Below are 22,346 nucleotides of genomic sequence, written 5' to 3'. Positions count from 1 at the left end.
AGGTATATGTTGAAAAGTATCTTAAATATATATACATATATATTCAGAATCTGCCCTATAAACACATGAATGTGAAAAGGAGATGTTTACAACATTGTAATCTGGATTTGAAACCAACTTCAATTAAGTCATATTAATTTGATGATCATTATGGATAGGCTAAGCTCCATATTGGAACAAGACAGGAGGGTAAGAACTTGTGGGAAGAGAATAGGAGACAGGAATCATTTATACCCACAGCACACAAGAGATTTCACAGTGATTCCTGTTACATTTCTTTAGGTCTCTTCTAAAGCCATGGAGCCAATTTTCAGAACTGACACAGGAAATACGGGCCAAGTTGCAATAGGAGAACCAAACTATATTGTACATAATTTGCTAAAAATTATTTCTTAGGGCTATTTTGTGTACTTTTCCTCCATAGAAGTGGGGAAAAGAGATTATAAAAAGAGAAAACTATCCAACCTTTCTGCAAATTTTGAATAATCCCAGGATATTTCCTCAGCTGCAATATAATAATACTTTCTGTTCCCAGAATTGCTGCGGAGATACCACGCTGCGATGTTGTCAGGATTCCTAGAGGATGTCATATCTGCCCTTGTGTCTGTTTCATACGGGTTGTCGTAGTTCACATAATACATCTCAGCATAGTCATCTTCACTGCCCTCATAATCTTCCCTGGGAATGATCTCGATGTAATCTCCATCATCTCCACTGAAGCCTACCACCACAAGTGGGTTAAATTCTTTCGGTGTAAAAGTGTCATTGAGCGTTGGAGATGGCATATGAATAAGGTCTAGGTAGGGAAACGTTTGATTAAAATCAGGATGAGGTAGAGGCTGACTAGATTCAGAAGGGGAGGATGTCTGACTGTGGTCTGGAGGAAGTGTCTCACTGCTATTAGGAGGAAGGGTTGTCTGACTGATGTCTTGAGAGACAGTCACCTGGCCAAGGTCTGGAGACAGGGCCATCTGGCCAAGGTCTGGAGGTGGAGATGTCTGGCTGAGGTCTGGGGAGAGTGTTGTCTGGCCTGGAAATGGGGACAGCGCTACCTGGCCAAGGTCTAGAGATGGGTCTGTCTGGCCGAGGTCAGGGGGTGGGGACATCTGGCTGAGATCTGGGGACAGAGCCATCTGGCCAAAGTCTGGGGACAGAGATGTCTGGCCAAGGCCTGGGGAGAAGGTCATCTGGCCCATGTCTGGGGAGGGAACTGTCTGGCTGAGGTCTGGGGCAGGGGAGGTGTATTGCTGATCTAAAGGGATGGATGGCTGACCAAGTTCTGCCAGGAAAGTCGGCCAGACGTCATGTTCTGAGAGAGGGGAGGTTTGACTGTCGTCAAGAAAGAACTTGTGGCTTAGGTCATAGGGAAGCATCCAACTGGATTCTGAAGGAGAGGCTCTGTGATTGGGATCTGGAGTAGAGTGTGTTTGATCAGAGTCTTTAATAGGAAACCATTGATACCCTTCCTCCGGGGGCACTATTTGATCAAGATCAGGAGGGGAGGAGCTTGTCTGACCAGTGCCATTTGGGAGCTTCTGATTATGGCTACGATTCCTGAGGGGGACTGTCTGATTGGAGTCTATGGGAAGAGACGTTTCATTGGATTTAGGCAGGAAAGGGTGGTTGGGTCTCTTGGTGTAGGTATCTCTTCTTCGGGGGTGAAAACTCCGGGGAGACAGAGGAACGTGCTGTGTAAGCTTCTTCTTCTTTTTCCGTGTTCGGATTAAAAATTGTCCTCTCATCAAGCCACTATTTCCTCCACGCTGTGTGACTTGAGAAATGTTTCTCAGGTTACGTCTCATTGGAGTGAGGTTTGGGCGATTACTCTGCTGTCCTGGCTGTTCTGTAGAAGGGATGCTTTCCTCCAGAGTCCTCAAGACATTCTGGGTACTGTTCTGTGTACCAACAGCCATGTCTTCCTCTCTGTCTTCTATGATCTCATAGCTACCTTTTTCAGAAGCCAGATGCCATTTCTCATTCATAATCTTTGATGGGTTCATTTGTTTTAACAGTAATAAATCACTAAGAATGTCCTTCCTGGGGCTCATTCTGGAGGATGTATTATCTTGGTTTGAATGTCTCCCAAGTTTACGGACTGGGAATTTCATCCAGGAGAACCTATGCTTTGCAGCTTGGTGTCGTCCTGCCTCGGGTACTTTATGTTTAGCGTGTCCTTGGCTTCTGAATCCTTTTGTAAGGAGGCTTATGTGTGTGCCATCTGGCTGCAGAGGGTCCTCCCCATAGTCTTCAGAATATGGGCTGGAATGCTCTTCTGTGGAAGGGTTGAGAACTGAATTCTTGTCGAAGCCAGTGAGGTGTCCCAGGGGGCTGACAGCTGGAGTGGCTACTGGGTGGAGAAGGGTTTTCTGAGGCTCTGTGAGGTTATCAACAGTGAGCCTACTCGTGTTTCTTGAGGAAGAAGAATTCAAGCCAATAGCTGTATCTGTGCTTGGAGAAATAAATTCGGAGCTGTTTTCTAGGGCAAGAGCAGTAAGATTGAATTCATCTTCTTCCCCATTCAATGATGAATTCCTGAATGACCTAATTCCTAATGAGGAAGCCAGTTCAGTCTGGTAATCATATTCATTATCATCCTCTTCCTGTTCGTTTTCTGCAGAGTAGCGCATTTTCCGAGTCTCCATGGCTGTAGTCTCCACAGGTTTATAAATATATGAGTCATCATTATCATCATCATTCCGGTTACATTTAACGTCTCTGAATCTCAGACTTAGGTTTTTGCTTCTGGGACTAGAATTCATGGTAGTTATCATCCAAGTTCCTTTAGAAGAGACACAGAAGACAAATGTTGAAAGTTAAGGAAAAGGTATTAGAACAACAGTATCTGAATGATTTCTTGTGGACTTTGAAATATGTATCTATCTGTGATATGTGGGCCATTGTTAATTGGTGAACTTTAAATTATTGGTCCTTAATGACATAAAGAAACTGAGAATAAGATACTTAAGTGTTTTTGTTTTTGTTAGCAGTTTGCTTATACTGTGACACTCAAGCACATGATCAAGGCATTGCTCTTATTTACAGAATGTAGTCCAAAAGTAGGAAGTAGGAAGAAAAAAAGTTTGGGTTTTTTTTTTTTGCACACAATGTCTGTCAAGCATATTTTGGAAGATATGAGGGAAGGGTTGAATCACAAATAAGACATTGACTATTATAAACATCTTATTAGCTGTATATCTTGTTTGAGAGTTGGAGTTAGAGGATGATGATAACGTCTACTTCCAACAAAATATTTAGATCTTTAAGAAATAATTTAGATAGGGTCAATGCAGATTTGAATCTGTCTAAAATGGTATGAATTACTAACATGCTAAAAGTTTCCTGGGAAGTCTCCAACACCTCTGGTAAATATTACAATTAATGGCCAAAGAACCTCTGTCAATTGATGTACTTTTTATGTGTGCCTGGATTGGGACTTGAACTCAGGGTCTCATGCTCTCACTTAAACTCAGTACTTGCTGCTTTTTTTTGCTCACTGGCCAATTCTCTATCAACTGAGCAATGCCTTTAAACACTCACTGGGCTTTTTTTCTCAAGGCTAGAACTTTACCACTTGAACCGTACCTCCACTCCCAGATTTTTTTGTGATTAGCTGGAGAAAAGAATCTCACAAATTTTTCTTCCTGGGCTGGCTTTAAACCAAAATTCTCAGCTCTCAGCCTCCTGAGTAGCTGGGATTGCAGTGTGAGCTACATGAGCCCTCCACTATAGTGTTTTACAGGTGAATAATTTGAGGCTTGTTTAGGCTGAGTAACCGTGTAAGGTTACTAGAGATTGAGTGGTAGAGGATTTGATCTGTGTTTGATTTTTTACCCTAGGATGGGTGGTTGTCTTAAAAAACGAAAAGGAGTGTCTGAACTAACAATACAAGCTTTTCTACTCATGCATTGTCCTCAAGGTTGTGCATTATCCTCCTGCTGGTAGTCTTGACTGCCCACTTGACTCAGAATTGTATAAATTGGAGCCATATGAAAGAATAGGACCCATTTAAGTCAAGGGTTTCCCATTTTGAAGCCCTCAGTTGTAGTGAGGACTACAAGGCATCAGGGAAATACACCAGAAGGAGGTAGTTGTCTGGAGAAATGTAGCTGGCCTTTAGAGACCAGTGGCTCAAAGTCAGCTTCTTCTCCAAGTGTCCCCCTTCTTACCAATGTTATCCATTGTGACTGTCACAGATTCTCCACGCATGGGGAAGAGGGTCAAGGTATCTTCATGCCTTTTTCCATGGAGAAATGAGTGTCCAGTGAAATGAATGGTCAAAATGTCATCCTGAGCCCCCACACTGCAGAAGTGCCACTGGACAGTGTCATCAAAGCAGAATCCTAAAGTAGGTATGCTCTCAGGCACATAGCCATTGATAGCTGAAAGATAAGATGTATTAGTATACCAGGTCTCTGCAAACCAAAGGGCATGTGTCTAATTATATCCAAGACAAATGTCCTAGTGTTCATTTGGTTGTGTCAAAGCAGTGATTATCCAAGGTAAGTCTCACTAGGTCTACCATGTGACCAGGAGATCAAATTCAGACTTCCCAAATGAGAGCTTATCCCCCTTAGTCAGCTGAGAGAGAAATGTCGGGATAGAGACAAAGCCTTTTATTCACATTGACTTATTCATTCATTTGACAGATACATATATATATATATATATATATTAAACATTTAATTCTGAAGATAAATAGAGAATAGTAAGAGAACAGTTCTACTTGGAAGAAAAGCAAACCATAAGAAATTCATCTTCTTGATATACCAGTCTCTGAGAAAAATGAATCTCCTTTAAAAGGGAGCTTATTTAGGAGATTCTGTCATTTTTATGGATGCCTATTGTCATCTATATATGCTATAACTTTCCATTCAGTTTCATGCAGTTTGACTCAAAATATAAATGTATATTCATCACTTTTAAAAGAATACATTTTTAAAAGGCAACATCTCTATTTTTGGATGTACTAATCAGCAATAATTTGTGATCAAATCAAATCTGTACTAATTTGTAGTCAAATCAAAGAAACGACTTTTATGTGGACAGAGCCCACACCTGCGTGGACTACCTCTGTACCTCTAGTACTAGTAGGGCCTCCAGACTCCCAGCAAATTTGTAAGTGAGCACTTAACATCATTTCAGGGATTCAAATGTATTCCTTAGCAATTTGCACCTCATTCTAGAGGTACATATTTATTGGACAGTGTACCTTTATTCCATTTATTCTATATGGCCACTGGCTATCAGTGGCTATTGAACACGTGGTTTCTTGCAGGGTTAGGGATCAAACCAAGAGCCTTATGCATGCTAGGTCAGCACTCTACCACTGAGTTACATACTGTCAGTCCTCATGAATGCTTGATAATGTGAATAGACTAAACTGAGATGTAGTAGAAAAATGCAGTTCACATTGGATTGCAAAGATTGAGTAATAAAGTAAATCTCATTAAATTTTTCTATTGATTGAATTTAAAGTGATATATAAAATATATTAGTAAAGCACACTAAATTAATTTCACTTAATGAATTACTTTCCTTTGTTACTTATATTTATGCCAGTACTGGGGTTTGAGCTCAGGGCCTTATACTCTTGCTTGGCTTTTTCTCTTACAGCAGGAACCACATCTGTAGTTCTAGCTTTTTGCTGGAGACAAACTCTTGAGTTTTTCTGCATGGGCTAACTTCAAACCTCGATTTTCCAATCTCAGTCTCCTGAGTAGCTAGGATTACAGGAGTGAGCCCCAGGCACCCAGCTCTCTATTTTTCAATGTAACTCCCAGAAACATTTTACGTATGTAGCTAGTATGTAATTTCTGAAGCACGGTTCTGTCTCTAGAGCTATGACAGATTGACTGCAGAAATGAAATTATGCAAAGAAAGCTGAGAGTAGCTGGCTCCCTGTTTGTCATGGCAACCTGTCATTTCTGAGGATCTCCAAATTATCAGTCATCTGACATTACGTGGACAGATGGTGGAGAAACAATCCTCATAGGTATGAAAAGGGATGAAGGTCACTCACTTCTGACTCAGGAACAATAGATGGTATCCTGGCTGTTGGGAGAGAAATTTGCTTCTAGATTCTTTAGTGAAACTTCTCTTTGACTTCCTGTTGACTTTGGAACGGAAGACAGGGCCTGCATTCTGACTCAGGGAATTCCTTCTGCCTGGAGCTTCTTTCTGTTTTACACCTTTTCCTACATTGCCTTTCCAAGACTTTTAAGTACCCAGACTCACTTTGCTTTAGTTTGGATTACATATCTTGTTTCTGCCCTGGTCTTGAGTGAATAGTATTCACCCTGGTTAAGTCTAAACTCTCCAGTGCACTGATCAAGGGTATAACACGTTCTGTACCCAGCCCTTCCCCACATCCATTGAAAGTAAGAGATGAAGCTTCAAAGTTAATAAGCACTGGTTGTTTTTAATTTTACTCAGGAATTTCACCAACAAGTCCTGAAATTGCCTCTGCCTATGGGCATAGCCACTCCAACCACAGGAGTGAAAATGTGATGGACAGACATGGTCTCTAACTTACTGCTCATGATGTTCGACTGGTAAAACTTGGGATCATCACGTTTCACCTCATCAGGATTTTCACAAAATGTGTTGATGTTATCCTCAATATACCAGCTCTTGTTCTCATCAAACATGGCAAACACAGCCAGCTGCTCGATGTCTGCTGCCCTCTGGAGGAAGACAAGGCTGTGGTCAGTGGTTAATGCTCCCCCTAAGGACCAGTTACTAAACACTGGGTTCTCAGACACTGTAAGGCCACTGAAGCCATCATTCAGATGGTTTGTCAAAGCTAAGGCTAATATGCAAAGCAAACAGGTCAGAACAGAAAATTCAGACACTAACACATCCCCAAAAATAATCCCATTTCACCACAATAACTGAAAATCTGTTCATCGCTGTAATTGAGCATCTTTTTGAATATGTTCCAAGTAGTTGCAGAGGACATACAGAATGTTGTAACAGAAGATCCCTTTGTCTCTATTCTCTTGTTTTGTATAAATCAGGATCTTAAAAATGTCCAGTTCTGATTTTTCTAGACGTATGTTTATTTTGTATGCTTTGAGATAAAACTCTTTGATTATAACTTAGCCTAAGTGAGAATTTTAGGTTAATGATAACAGGACTATTGATCTTCAGTGATGAAAAACTCAGATCAGTGTCTTGTTCCCATTCTTCGGGATGATTTAGTTTCACCGCAGATAGGCCATTGTTTGGCTCTAACTTCACTAGAGGTCATCTTCAACTGCATCTGTTTTCTGGGAAATCTCCCCTATCTCTCTATCACCAGTCTCGGAAAGTCCCAAAGATCAATATAGAAATTTACATTATTAGCAGATGGTATCTCACAGAATTTCCCCAGACCACCCCATTCTCAATTTTTGGCAGAAGTATTATTCATTTAAGAAAGGAAGAAAATGAGAGATATTAAATGACTTCCTCAACAAAGCCAACACACAGGGAGTTTTAATCTAAAGTTAAATACAGTATCACACTATAGACTTACATTCTGCACTGACTGTCACAACAAAACCAAAAAAGGGCAGAAACAGTCCAGTGAATGTTAGTATACTGATATGAAGAAGACGACCCAGTATTTTTTTTGTTCTATAGATAGAAACACCCCATAATTTAACAGGGAGATCGGATCTGTTCCAGCCAGAAGAAATTTCTGAAAAGGTATGTCAAAGAGCAATTACCTGTATGCCCCGAATATCCAGGGATCTGCTCTTACAAATTAGAAGAAGCCCTATCAGCCCAGAGGCAATGTCCCTTGTCATATCCACGTCACTGTAGTACGGTCTTGTTAAGCACTGGGGATCATTTTCTGTGGGTTCATCAGACTCTAGGATATTCCATTTGTAAGTATAGGTTTCTCCGGGTTGAACCGCTCTGATCATGTGACTGCCTAAAAGTGAATACACTCAAAATTATTCTAATTTGAAAATTTATTACATGATGCAAAGTAAATACTTTAGCTCTCACTGGAACCAAATAATACCAGGAAAGAAATTTTCTTTTTACCTTAAACACTTGGAATTCTGGATAGCATGTAACTGTTTCAGTACTTCCTGCTAGAGGCAACTATAACAGCAATAGAGAATTCCATAATTTGTGACCACAGACAGAATCCTGAAGTGAGACGTGTTTGTGACTTGTGTATTACTACTTACAACAAAGGCAAGGAGGGAAACAGAAAAGGTACAGAAGCATCTCCAGTCATATGTTTCTTTCAGCAGAGGCTCCCACCTGAGGTAGAGTGAGCTTCATCATCTTGAAGAGAGAAGGTCACTCCATGAGGGTAAATGCTATATGCCCGGCTGGCCATATTTTTAAACGTGATCTGCAAAGTTAAACGTTGTCATTTCAGGATTTAAAGTTTCTCATGAGACCCAATACAGGATGCTAGCTTTGCATATTTACCGTGTGTGTGTGTGTGTGTGTGTGTGTGTGTGTGTGTGTGTGTGTGTGTGTGTGTGTGTGTGTGTGTGTGTGTGTGTGTGTGTGTGTATGCACGCATTGCACTGATAGTGAGGCTTGAGCTCAGGGTGCTGTCTCCTAGGTTTTTCCACTCAAGGATGGTGCTCTACCACTTGAGCCACAGCTTACTTTGGGCTTTTTGCTGATTTCAGTGACATAAGAGCTGGCTTTAAACTCTGATCCTCAGATCTCAGCCTGGGTAGTTAGAATTACAAGTGTGAGCCATTGGCACCTAGATCTTATATTGTCTTTGTTGTTGGTGGTGGTGGTCATGGGGCTTGAACTCGGCCTGGGCACTGTCCCTGAGCTTTTGTGCTCAAAGTTAATGCTCTACCACTTACTTTGAGCCACAGCTCCACATTCAGTTTTCTGGCTGATAACTGGAGATAAGAGTCTCACAGACAGCCAGGCGCTGGTGGCTCACGCCTATAATCCTAGCTACTCAGGAGGCTGAGATCTGAGGATTGCAGTTCAAAGCCAGCCCGGGCAGGAAAGTCTATGAGACTCTTATCTCTAATAAGCCACCAGAAAACTGGAAGTGGCGCTGAAGCTCAAGTGGTAGAGCACTTGCCCTGAGCTGAAGAGCTGAGGGACAGCGCCCAGGCCCAGAGTTCAAGCCCCACAGCCGACAAAAAAAAAAAAAAAGAGTGTCACAGACTTTCATGTCCAGGCTGGCTTTGAACTGTGATCCTCAAATGTCAGCCTTCTGAGTAGCTAGGATTACAGCTGTGAGCAATCAATGCCCAGTTCCTTATTGTGTTGTTTAATAAACAAAATAGACGTTATCTGGGGACATGATTCACATAGGAATCTTTATTAGGTTCTTTAGTCTTCAAAAAACTCTTGATTGACTTCCCAAGGCTTTGACTCATCCTTAGTTTGTAGAAAATCAGCATTATCTTAAATTTTGCTCAAATTGTAACCTTCCATTTTTGCTGGTCACTTATTACCTATGTTAGAGATGTGATATAAATCTCTAAGGAGAGTTGTCTAAGGCTAACTCCAAGCTTTTGATACATATCTAAATGTACCTTTATTAGAGACCAAATGAGATCCAGGCACCTAGGCCACATTGAAGAATAGTTCTTGTTGTTGTTGTTGTTTAGTCAGTTGTGGGGCCTGAACTCTGGGCCTGGGCGCTGTCCCTCAGCTCTTCAGCTCAAGGCGAGCACTCTGCCACTTGAGCCTTAGCTCCACTTCCAGTTTTCTGGTGGATAATTGGAGATAAGACTCTCATAGACTCTCCTGTCCAGGCTGGCTTTGAACCATGATCCTCAGATCTCAGCCTCCTAAGCAGCTAGGATGACAGGCATGAGCCTGGTGCCCGACTGAAGAATTGCTTTTAATTCAGTTGTGTTTACTGTTGTGTACTCTGCACCTATGAAAAGCATTAAGAAGCTGTTTGACTTTTAGGTTCTGTAACAGCTGTACGAAGTTTGGGAAGGATGTCCTCCTGTGAACCTTACAGCGCCCTCGCTTTCCATGGGAAAGTTCCTCTTAGGTTTTAGCCACAGGCAAATTGTGCTGTCTTTGTGAATTTGTGTATAAATCTTGCCCTAGTACATTCACTTTGCTATATATAGCTTGGGACAAAATCTGCAGTCAGCCTTGTAATTATTCCTGAGTTTTAAAATTTTCGCTATCTTTAAGTAGTTGTACAAAGGAATTGCCATTTAACAAAGCAGTTTATGTCCCCCCCCTTTCAAGTGGCATTTGTTTCTGCTACACCAGTACCAGCGCGCGAAGTCAGCCTACCCCACTTACTTCACTTGCTTGTTTGGCCGATGCTCTACCACTTGAGCCAGGCCTCCATACCTCCATCTCGGGTTTTGGAGTCTCATGGACTTTTCTGCTTGGCTTGGCCTTGAACCAGGATCCTTCAGTTCTCACTTTCCTGAGTTGTTATGACTACAGTTGTGAACCACTGGTATTTGGCCTGATTTTCTCTGTCCCCAAGTTCTCTCTTCAATTAATTTATTTGTTTTTTTTTTCCTTTTTGATAATTTGTTGTGAGACCTTTGTGTTATGGAGCAGGCTATAAATAAAAGCAAGCACTAACTGAAATCTAAAAGCTACATTTGCAATTAAAATTACAGGAATACTTTGATTATGTCTAAACACATAGCCATCTATTCTGTGGTATTTATTTAATTGGTTTTGTATTTCTGTTACTTACTTTGAGTGTGTCTCTGACCTGGGCTCTGATAATTGGGCCCAAAATCCCATCTTCTTTTTTCTCTATGCGTTTGGTGAAGGTCTCATCTTGGTACTCTTTGTAAACAACTTTCTTATACTCTTTTCCAATTTGGTTTGAGAAATTATCCAAGTGTAGAGACCTATATTTTCTGAAAGTGAAATGAAATAATAGAACAACAATTTAACCAATTTTTAGAATGGGGAAACCTTTGCACTTAGCAGGGTTTTGGATTAGCTAAAATGCCTACTTCTCTAAAAATTAGTGTGTTTACAGGATCCTCATATCTTCTGTCCTGTTGCAAAACTAAACATCTGAGTCACTTCTTTGGTAAAAGATTGATTAAGTCCTAGATAAGCGATCAGAAACAGCTATTCACACTCCCTGCCACTCCCACTGGGGTAGCAGGCCTTGGATAGCTCAGAGAAACAGGTTGAGAAAGGAGGTCACAATGGGAGTTGTTCTAAAACCTTCCTTGTCACTTGATCTATGATGCCCTTACTGGCTTCCCAAATATTTGAGTCTTCAGCAGCCCCGTCTGGTCGTTTTTACTCATTGATCTTTATTTGTTAGTTTTGTGTGGTTGGACTGTTCCTTTCACCAGCCACCCAAATCCTGAGTGCTGACTGAAAAGAAAGAAACCTTCTTTACCATCTTCTGTACCTCCTAGGATACATGGTTTGGGAGAAGAAACATGAATGCTAGCTCCCCTTATTGCCTTAGTTTGCAAAGGAGGAGCTGCAAGTATCTGTTTTATGCGTTTATTCTGTACAGTGAAAACACTGACTATTGCCAGAGTCTCAGATGCCCATTTCAGCTCTTTACTACTTACATAATCTTGGCCAAGTTCCTTTTTTTGCTCTTCTTTCCAGTTTAGTTCTTTAAGCCGATTTCAAGGTTATTATTGTTTTTTTATTACAGTGAGATTAAAATCTCTCATATCTAATATTGCTTTTTTGCCCATCCTGAATTTCCTCAACAATTTTCATTTCATGTGTATCATTTCAAAATCTTGTGTAATGCATACAAAAAGACTCAAAAATAAGCAAATATAAATATTGTATTTATACAGAAGGTACCTATTTATATAGTCCATAATAAATCTTGATTGATTTATTCATTTTTGGGTGATGGTCCTGGGGTTGAACTTAGCTTCAAGTTTGCTAGGTGGGCGTTCTACCACTAAGCAGAGCTCTCAGCCCTATTTGCACCTTTTTTTTTTTTTTTTGGTAACTTGTGGAGCTTGAACTCAGGGCCTGGGCACTGAGCTTTCTTGCTCAAGGCTAGTGCTCTACTACTTGAGCCACAGTGCCACTTTTAGTTTTCTGGTGGCCTTTCCTGCCAGGTCTGGCTTTGAATTGAGATCCTCAGATCTCAGCCTTCTGAGTAGTTAAGATTACAGGACTGAGACACCTGCTCCGGCTTTACACTCCTGATTTTTTGCACTGGTTATAGGACCTCACTTCCTGCTCTGGGGTTTTTCTTACACCTGTCCATCTTCTTCCTCCTATCATAGCTCAGAGGACAGGTATGTACCACAGGCCCAGCTCTTTTCTGTTGAGAAGTATCTCAGAATTTTCTCTCCAGGCTGACCTGGACTTGTCACCCACTCAGTCTCAGCCTTCTGCACAACTGGAATCACAAGTAAGCCACTCTACGCAGCTATTTGTTAAGATAGGTTTGGCCCAGCCTCAGACCTCAACTTAACCTATCTGAACTTGCCAAGCAGCTAGGGTTATAGGCATCAGCCACATGTTTCCAGCTTTACATCTTGCTTGTTAAGTTTAACAGTATGTCTTGGAGAATTTTTTATGTTAGTATGTAAAGAATATTTATATGCTTCTTTTAGAAAAATGATAGCTCATTGTATGAACATGTCATTTTTATTGGTTTCCTATTGATAGACATTTGTGGTTCTTTCTAATAATTTGCTCTAGCCTAGTGTGGATGCCCTGTACGTGACATTATTTCACCTGAGGAAAATGGTCATTTCAGTACACACTTCCTCGTTATCCTCTAGAAAGGATGCAGCAATGTACTCTGCCACCAGAAGGTGTGCTAGTGCTTCTTTTCCATAACCTTATCAGCAGATTGTGCCATCTTCATGTGGGTCTAATAGGCACTGGAGTAGTATTCAGTGAGTGTAAGTTGTGTTTCTGTTATTATGAATGGACTTGAGTATTTTCTGAAATGTTTAAGAACCATGGGAACTCCCAAAGTTCTTAATCTCTTGGACACATGCCCTCATCTGTAAGAAAATAGAAGCAGTGGCTAATGTGTAGAATTGGCATGAAGCCCTTAGAATGGATCTAATACAATGGTTGGCAATAGCAACAAGTGGTAGCTACCATTTTTTACTGGTATTATTAGACTAATTTCCCTTGGTGAATTTGGAGTGATTCAAGATTGATTAAGTTAGGAAGTCTGGCTGGGAACCAATTGACAGCCGTCCACGCAGGACCTTTCACACTCACTCCCAGGACCCTGTGGACATGTCTCAGTGTTTGGCACAGTGATAGGAAACCCAATGACTCACTTGTCCATATTGGCTGGGAGGACAGGTGCATAGTTCCAGGTGACTTCCTCGGCAGCAATGAAGTAGTCCCACCTCCTGATGTGCCGCCTCTGGTCTCGCGTTAGTTTCTTTGGAGTCCTGGTTTTCTTTAGGCAGTCTTTAATATCAACATAAACTTGCATCCCAGCTGAGTTAGGATAAAAAGGGAGTAGAACAATTTGAGAGAAGCAATTGTTGTTAATCAAAGTGCGTATTTCTGAAATCAATTTGTAGAAGATGTAAGTAGTAATAGCAATAGTCAGGCAACTCTAGGATGTTTTGGTGTAGGGATTTGGCAGAGGGGGCAAGAATAAACTAGGGTTGGGGGAAATGGTTAAAATTTGGGAAATTTCCCTTTGATTCTTTTGGAGGACAAAGATTTCTTTTAATTTCCAGACTCTTAGGGCTAGCAGTATAACTGAGTGGCTAAGTGTGTCCTTAGCACACACAGATGGACCTGCTCCCAGCACCACAAAACAAAAGAAGACAAAAGAAGACAAAAACAAAAAGTTCAAGAAAACACTATAATTTAGATCTTATTCAACTTTTTCTTATTTCTCTGTATAAAATGAAGACAATAATAGCATGTGCTTAATGGAAAGGTCATTAAAAATTAAATAACAATCCATAACAGCACTCTCCTCAATGTTAGTTTTATTTTTAATATTATTAGGAACTCTATCTTACACAGATATAGGAGCAATATCATTGCTCCAGATATAATTTTGATTGGTTAGTGTAAAAAGAAGACAAAATGATCCATGAAATGTTTTATCCATGTGTTTACACACATTACTTTGGCAGCAGTATGTTTTCCTACAATAACATCATTTACTTTGATTTTAGTGTCTGTAAACACAAATGCTTCACTCAATAGTGCTAAAGGAAAAATGTGTACCACTTAGGTGTTTAGCTCCTGTGGTATCACAGAGCCTTGGGGATTGATTTTCCTGCTTGAATTCACTGATGTTCTAAAGTCTACCCTATGTCTGTTAGGATATTCTTATGACAGATGCAGTACAAATTGAATTCCTTTCTGTGTCAGGCTTTATGCTCAGCTCATTGTAAAAAAAATCATCTTGTATTTAAGCTTTTGCATTCCCAGTAACTTGGTGCTCCTAAAAAATGTGTGAATGTTTGCCTTATTTGATCTAACTTCTAGGTCTTTCCTTCAGCTACATGTGAAATACTTTCAAGAGAGAATACTTCCATGTGTACATTTGTTTCCTTCCTCTTTCTTCTTTTGAGGAAGTAGAGACCTCTTCAGCTTTTGCATCACTTAAAAAAAAACCACACCACCTCCATTTCCTTCCTTTCTGCCAACGGTTATAATCTAAAGGCAAGGGTCTACATGGTGTTGTTAGGAATCTCGACAGGTGTATCTGGCGTGGGGCAAGGTGGTGCTCGTGCCTGGGAGGAAAGCAGGGTGCTGGAGGGTTTCTTGCCTTGGAAATGTGTTGGAATGAGAGAAGATATGATCCACTTCCCCTCCGGGCTCACAGTCATGTTTGCAGTCGTGGACGTGGCGCTGAGCAGGGTGATGGCTGAGACCTTGTGATGGTTCTGCTCCAGGACCTGGCCGTTGAAATGAATGGAGAACAGCTCTGGCCCCGAGCTCATTCCAATCAGATGCCAGCTGATGTGGTCATGGGCACAAACCGTTATATCTGAGGTGGAGGGCGCGGGAAGGAGAGAAATGATCACAAAATAGGCGTTCAGTTAAGTCTCCTATGATCACAAATTCACACACCAACTCTATCTGCGGCGCCTGCTCTGCAATGGGCATTGTGTAACGTTCTGAGGAAACATGCTCCAGTCAGGGCTCCTGTCCCACAAAAGCATGCATCAAGCATGCATCTGAATGACAGGCAACCCGTGGCTCACAACTCATTGCAGGAAGTGGCATTTTGAAGGCAATTATAGACTCGATAGATGGGGAACCTTAGTTCAAAATACTAAGGATTGCTAAGTGACTATCTCAAGGAAGGAATTAAGCATGCAATTATCTCATGGAGGGAACTAAGTAGGTGAGCAACTAGCCTGGTTGCTATCCAGAATTGAGGTTTTCCTGGGACATAGGGCTTTTAGTATAAGAACTGGTAAAGTCTCAGAAAACGTGGTAGCTGATCACACCAGTCTGGTTTCAGTGGGAGGGTCTGGAGACCGCCCCCCCCTCAAAGAAATGATTCCAAGGAATGAATCCTCCTGCCTGGATAGAAGTCAAAGCTCTGCCTCAGGGGGAAAAGGTGAGTAGGGTCTGTGACAGTTTTGATTGCTTTTTTATCTGCTTTGATTGTTCTAATGAAAAGATAAGAATTACTCTGTGTTGTTTGGTCTTTGTGAATTGCAGTGGACATGCCTCATTATGCTGGCCACTGAGAGCTTTTCACCGATGAGTAGTAAGAACTGAGGGAAAAGTCTTTGTTTGCTTCCACAGTGACTGGGGAAATGCTCATTTGTTCTGTGGGAGATTTTAATCCTGGCTTCTATCTGTGGCTTGGGTTTTAAATTTCAGACTCCGAATCACTAGACAGTTAACAAGGGAGTTGAGGATCAGTCTCTTACCAATAGAGGGGCTTTTTCTTTTTTTGGAGATCATTGTGAGAAGTAAGATGTATCGTTCTCACAAATTGACACATTGAACTGAAACCCCTACTTAATGATGATAATAATTCCTCTTTTTAAAGAGTCTAGAAGGGCAGAATACTGGTAGCTAATACCTATAATCCTAGCCACTCTGGAGGCTGAGATCTGAGGATCATGGACCAGAGCAGTCAGGAAAGTCCATGATACTCATCTCCAATTAATCACAGAAGTTAGGCTGTGGTTCAAGTAGTAGAGTGCTCACCTTGCTCAAAAGAAGTTCTGGGACAGTGTCCAGGCCCAGAGTTCAAACTCCAGGGCCAGAAAAAAAAAAAAAAGAAAAGCTAGATGGTAGCTAGAAGGTGTGCTTTAGTAAGAGCATTAATGTACCCCAAGGAAATGTTCATATTGAATCTAGCACTGAACACAGATACATAACATTTATCACATTTATTCAATGTATCCTGCTCCATAAGAGGGACTTTTATTGACAGTAAGCATGCTAGCAATGATAATTCCCTTCCCTTCTTCCTTTACCCTCAGTTATTTCTTTTCAGCTATCAATTTATCATCTTTCTGCTCTGATGAAGAAGTCATTTTAATTTTTGTTCACGTGGGTTCCTCTTTTGGCTATATACATTTACATAGACTATTCTGCCTGGAAACAGATAATTCACAGATGACACTACTGAGACTATTCACTACTCAGGGTTAGATAAAGATGAAGAAGTGAATGAGGTATGAATTCATATCTCCCAAGGCAAGGTTAATCAAGTCTCAAGTTGGTAAGTCCTGACTTTAGATCTTAGATCTAATACCCAGAGTCATGTAAGTGTATTTTAAATAGTCCAAATGGCAGATAAAGTCAAATAAAATAGAAAATAAGTTAAAAAGTAGTACCTAGACCTTACCTCTTGGTGATTTTTGTTTTTCAGTTCACAAAGCCATTTATGATATTCAGACATACAGAAGGACCTCTTTCCCTGTGTAGTATTTCATGATACAGGAAATAAGGCCATTGTTTCCCAGGCTAGTTACCATATACCCTGGATCTTTAGTTCTAAGTCAGTTTTGCCTGACGGAAGAAGCATACGTGGTCTAGGTGGGAGCTATGGTTTGGATATGGATAGCGGTTTATGTGCTGGAGGCTAACTGGATGGTACTTACATCATTGGAGGTACTGCCATTAGAAGGAATTAGTGTAGCCAATCAGGGTTCATGTTAGTTCTCATGAAAGGGAGTTGTTGTAAACCTGGGCCACCTCTGTAAAGGACCTCTCCTGCCTGTGACCATTCTCCTTTCTTCCGTGCCAGGTTTTGACACGCCAGGGAGTCCCTCACCAGTGATAAACTGATGGAGCTGCCAGTCTTGGGCTTTCAGCTTCTGGAAAGACCTAGCTTTAGGTATTTTGTTATTGTAGACAATGGGCTAACAGAGGAATTTGGGGTGCTTTCCCTCTCTTCGCAGAAGAGCCTTATATAGAGGGCAAAACACTCTATATAGCACGGAATAATACTCATCTATTGATTTTTGAAAAATATTAATAGTATATTTGAATGATCTTCATTGCAAGTGCTTTTATTTCATTTCTGATGATCGTTTCTGCTAGGGAGTGGCCTTTAACTTCCAGGCAGCAGGGGGCACCGAGCTCACTGATACCTTTGGGGTCTTCTAGGGGGTAGAAGCCAAGGTGAAACTTCCCCAGATACTGACATCTAAGAAGGATACGTACTCTTTCCCTTAGCTAGCTTTCAATTTCTCTGTTGCCCTTCCTGGTTAAAAGAAAAGTTGACAAAATCTTGAGAATCAGTGCCTTGGACTGCATTACTTTCTGATTAGGAGTTGAAAATCAACAAGAACAGCCAACTTCCCTTGTGTCTCGAGGGAAACAAGGGAGCCAATGTGTCCGTGAGTCATGGCTCGTGTGTTACCTGGCATTGTCCCGTTCACATAGCCATTGATGGTGTACATTAGGGATGATGACTGGCTCCAGCTTTTGCTTTCATCAAAGACAGCAAACAGCAGCACATACTGCTTGTCAAACATCTTCTGAGTCCCATCCTCAGTCAGGGTACCTGGAAAGAAGATCTGTGTTTTCAATAGCACCTCAAATTATAGATTATCATTAACTTTGCTTGGTAAGCAAAGAATTTAGGGCAAGAGACAAATCAGAAGTTTATCATGTAATAACATCTGTCATCTGTCATGCCATAATGCATACTTTGGCACCATATAGACTTGGGAAACAGGTTTATGTCGAGTCTTTGTACCAGCATCCAATTCTTCCAGTCTTGCTAGGCTAATACATACGTATTCTGTATGTATATACATACACATACATGTATAAAATGGTAATATGTATACATATTATACATAATATGTTCAGGCGACAACAGTGTCACACTGCAAGCTTCATGCAATTTTCTCATTTGTATATGAAGTGGAGCACTACAGACTTGGCTTTGATCGGGATTGCTCCATTCTCATAAGGAAAAAATATGCTGCCAATGGTAAAAATGGAAGAGCCTTTTACAAGTGTAAAGTTTTCCAGTCCCATCACAGTAACTTCTAACTAACTAGGAAAATGAAAAATATACTTTTGTGATGAAGAAATTAATTGGGGAATGTATGTGGGTATGATCTGTGCATATGGGTAGACAGTGAGTACATTACATTATTTTTTATATCAGTTCATTTGGTTCTTGTTTTAATGGAAGATGAGTTGAATTCAACTTGGATTAAAAGGAAATCTAAGACTCGATCCTAAGACACATCATTAGTACTTCCCATCTAAAGTAATCAGCTTGATTCCAAGAAAGGAAGCTGGAGTTTCCTTTTGTTCACAAACCCAATTACCAACCCAGAGCTCCACGATGTTAGATATATTAGCCAAAGGCCTCTCAGGAGTCCCTTGACAGAGTATAGAAGGTACTCACCCTCCTAAAGACTCTGTCCCTGAGGTTAGTGGTACAGAGCATGGAAACATGCCATCGGAGTACACTCTCAAACAGCATCTTACTCAAAGAGAAGCGCCCATCACCGAGGTGAGGGAAGAATTAGAAGGAAGAGGGAGTCACCGCTTTACAAAATGCCAAGGGTTTTTCCTCTTTGTAAAACAATGGTCTGACAAGGGCACATATCTCTCTCTGCCTGGTGCATAGCTCCCGCATTGGGGTAGAGCTCCCTCCCACCACAACATCTGCGTGGTTTCTGAATCTTTTTTAAATTGTTGTTGTTGTTGCTGCTCTTACCTTTCTTACATATGAGCAGAGGTCCGATCAGCCCTGAGTTGAAGTCCCGCGTCAGGTCTCCGTAGGAGTAGTAGATGTGTGTCAGGCAGGGAGGGTCGTCCTGGGTGGGCCCGCTGTCCTCGCTGATGACCCACTGATAGATATACTCATGGCCTGGGGCCACCGCGTCATCCATCTTCTCCTCAGGGAACGTGTGGTCAGGGTAAGAAGCACCTGAAGAAACAGTAGCCATGAAGAGAACACATGGAGAACACATGCCTTATAATTTGGGAAGATTCGCATGCATCCAATTTTCTGCCCACATACTGATAAAGGCTTTGACACCAGGGCAATCTGAGGAATAACTGTTACCAGTTAACTACTTAATTATTAGCAACTGTTTAAATATAATCAGACTGCAGTCACATTTCATCAGCGAATCAACTTTAGAATATAAGAATTATATTTTTCCCCTATGGCCTCTGAGAAGGCACTTTATACCTATATCATCATTATTTGTAGTTAAGTATTTCTTAGGTTGTGTAAGTGACTTTTCCTCCTGAAGTATAACTATTTGCATTCTGCTTACTTTGGTTGCTAAAGTGTGAGGCTCAAGGTAAGATTCTGAGTGCATTCTTCCTAGAATTTCTGATGCCTTCTCAGTACATGGAATAGAACAGGGTTTGCGTGGTAAGGCCCATGGAGCATGTGCACAGAGGTAATGCTCGCACATGTTAACTGGCATCCTATTTAAGATTCTAGGAGCTAAGACCAAGATCATCAAATCATTGCTCATGCTCATCATTGTTAGTCTTTATTAGTATTAAAGTGGACTAGGTGCCAACTTTGAAAGTCTGGAGATATGTAAAAGTGGAATGTTGAGGTTTGGGAAGAAAGAATTCAAAAGGAAGGAAGGAAGGAAGGAAGGAAGGAAGGAGGGAAGGAAGGGAGGAAGGGAGGGAGGGAGGGAAGGAGGGAGGGAGGGAAGGGATAGACATAGGAAGAGCACTTGCTTGCTTTCTCGCTAGCTGGGGTGTGGGTTTCTTTCTAGGTAGCTAGGAGTTTGGCTTAAAATGGTAAAGTACCGTCTAGAAACTTGAGACCCTAAGTTCAAACTTCAGTGCCCCCCCCAATTGTTTTAAATTAAAAAAAAAAACTAGAGATTTGTCATTGTAAATGCAAACTCTTGCATAAAACTGTGTTGGACTGGAGTCTTCTGTGTGCTTGCTTTCTGATGAACTGTTGATGCTATTTTCATTAATTATCCACCTGGCTGCTATAGATATCCAAGTCTTCAACCCTTTTGTTAAGTATAAAGCTTAACATTAAATGTTTTTGTGTCTTTCTTCCTTAAAAAAAAAAAAGACAGTTTGATACTGACAACCAGCATTTACTACCACTCCAATGAATACAAGATTTGAGTGTTAAAATTATCAGGAGCTGACAGCGCCCAGGCCTAGAGTTCAGCCCCTATGACCCCCCCCCTCCGCAAAAAAAAAAAAAATCGGAGCTGAGAAGTGACAAGAGCTTAAACAACTTCCCATGACTTATAACATAATTTCAGTATTTTTTCTAAAGTATATGAGAAGACTCTTTTCAGATAAACAGGGAGCTTTATCTCTGGAAAGTTACAGAAGAGCTTTGGAACAAAGCAGACACAGGACCGATAAGGGTCACCCTCTGGGGTCAAACCTTGTGAATTAACCGGAAGCGCTGCCTCCTCCCTGAGCTTCACCGTTGGAAATGAGCTTGCTGGCCCTAACCAGGGCTTCCTGCCTGCTGGCCTCATGGGGTTAAAATGAATGTTTCTGGACACCAGGCATCCACTAGTATAGCTATGAAAACATTGCAGGGATTCCGACAGAAGAAAACAACATTCTTTCCTTTGCTTTCACGAATTTTCCAAAGTATAAGATGGGACATTATTTTCAGAGCAAACCATAACTTTTTAACTTTCTTCATTTATTTCTCTGGATAAATATATGCTCATTTTTTTTAGACGTCAGATTCACTATCAGCTTTATGAGATCATTCAATTAATGCAGACAAGGCTATGAGGAAAAGCATGGGAACTTTGTGTCTGGGTTGACATGTTTTGTTTTTGCCACCTGTCAAGTGTGTGAACTGGGGAAAGTTTCTTAGTGGCCCTTTTAGCTTCTGTTTATTTCTGTTCATTTTAGCTTCAGTTATTCAGATTATAATCCTAAGTATATAATATAATCATATAGTCCTTCTTCTAGAGATGATATCATTGTTGATGGGTTGGTGAGAAATGGAAAATACATGTGGATAACATACCTGGCACTTAATAAGTGCTGTGGTATCTATGGCAATACATGGTGGTATTTTTAGTCAAGTATTTCTTTGTGCTGATGCTTTATAGTGTATATAGCTTTAACCTTTGTGTTTTATTTTGGATGAGGTTACTGAAAATGCTCTTGAGTTCTCTTAACATGTGAGAAAGATTGAAGTTAGTGATGCCTTAGTTCAGGCTAATACAGCCAAGTATTATAGACTGGCATTTCTCTGTATCCTAAACGGTGAGACATTTCTAGAGCTGGAAGCTTAGGATCAGGTTCCAGCATGGGTAAGTGCTGGAAAGGGAGTTCTCTTCTCATTCTATTTCACAGGGAAGAAAGAGGATGAAAGAAAAATTCTTGGGGTCTCCTTTATTAGGAAACTGACCTATCCTGAAGGGTATACCCTCCATGACAAAGACCCCACCCCCTCATATCATCTCATCAAAGAGTAGGATTTGACATATAAATTTTAGGGAGATTCAAACATCTAGTCTCTTGTAGTAGTGACATATCTACTCTGAAGGTAAAAACCAGTAATAAGATAGCCTACTTGTTCACAACCATCCACAAATTAGCACATTTCCAAGCAAAGAGAAAATAGTTTAGTCTTTATTATTAGTAATTCCTTAATCCTTTAGTTTAGTTCCACAGTCACCACCATCATAATCATTACTGATATGTCAAAGGCACATGTACCAGGTACAAAGTAAATAAGACTCATAATAAGTCTGTGAGGAGAACTCGTAGTTAACAATAGATGTATATGTGATATATTTCACCTCTACATCTTACTCAGTCCAGAGGCCACAATCGGGACACCCATGATTGTCTGGACAGAGAACCAAACAATATAAACAACTGAGAATTACCCAGCGTCCCCAGTGTGACTGATTTTTTCTAATGATTTAAAAAGTGTGAATGTCAGTGATTTATATAGAGGTTTCTTTGAAAATATAGTGAGTTTAAACAATGTTGTATATCTAGCTGTTCCAGTT

General features: G+C 40.8%; 1 protein-coding gene across 2 annotated transcripts in view; it reads right to left on the bottom strand.

Moving 5' to 3' along the window:
* Positions 1-22,346, bottom strand: part of LOC138818209 (coagulation factor V-like) — a 63,408-nt gene that overhangs the window by 23,151 nt on the left and 17,911 nt on the right. For both annotated transcript variants that reach the window (XM_070009194.1, XM_070009193.1), the window contains exons 4-13: positions 19,073-19,285; positions 17,753-17,896; positions 14,684-14,905; positions 13,221-13,386; positions 10,667-10,835; positions 8,260-8,353; positions 7,710-7,918; positions 6,533-6,683; positions 4,167-4,379; positions 466-2,779 (exon numbers count right to left, since the gene is read on the bottom strand). In XM_070009194.1, the coding sequence (XP_069865295.1) occupies positions 466-2,779; positions 4,167-4,379; positions 6,533-6,683; positions 7,710-7,918; positions 8,260-8,353; positions 10,667-10,835; positions 13,221-13,386; positions 14,684-14,905; positions 17,753-17,896; positions 19,073-19,285 (3,895 nt within the window). The remainder of the gene's footprint in view (positions 1-465; positions 2,780-4,166; positions 4,380-6,532; positions 6,684-7,709; positions 7,919-8,259; positions 8,354-10,666; positions 10,836-13,220; positions 13,387-14,683; positions 14,906-17,752; positions 17,897-19,072; positions 19,286-22,346) is intronic.

Source organism: Dipodomys merriami, unplaced genomic scaffold, assembly GCF_024711535.1.
Source record: "Dipodomys merriami isolate MVZ:Mamm:240054 unplaced genomic scaffold, mDipMer1.0.p SCAF_72, whole genome shotgun sequence".
Classification (NCBI taxonomy): Eukaryota; Metazoa; Chordata; class Mammalia; order Rodentia; family Heteromyidae; genus Dipodomys; species Dipodomys merriami.
This window is presented reverse-complemented; position numbering and strand designations above follow the sequence as displayed.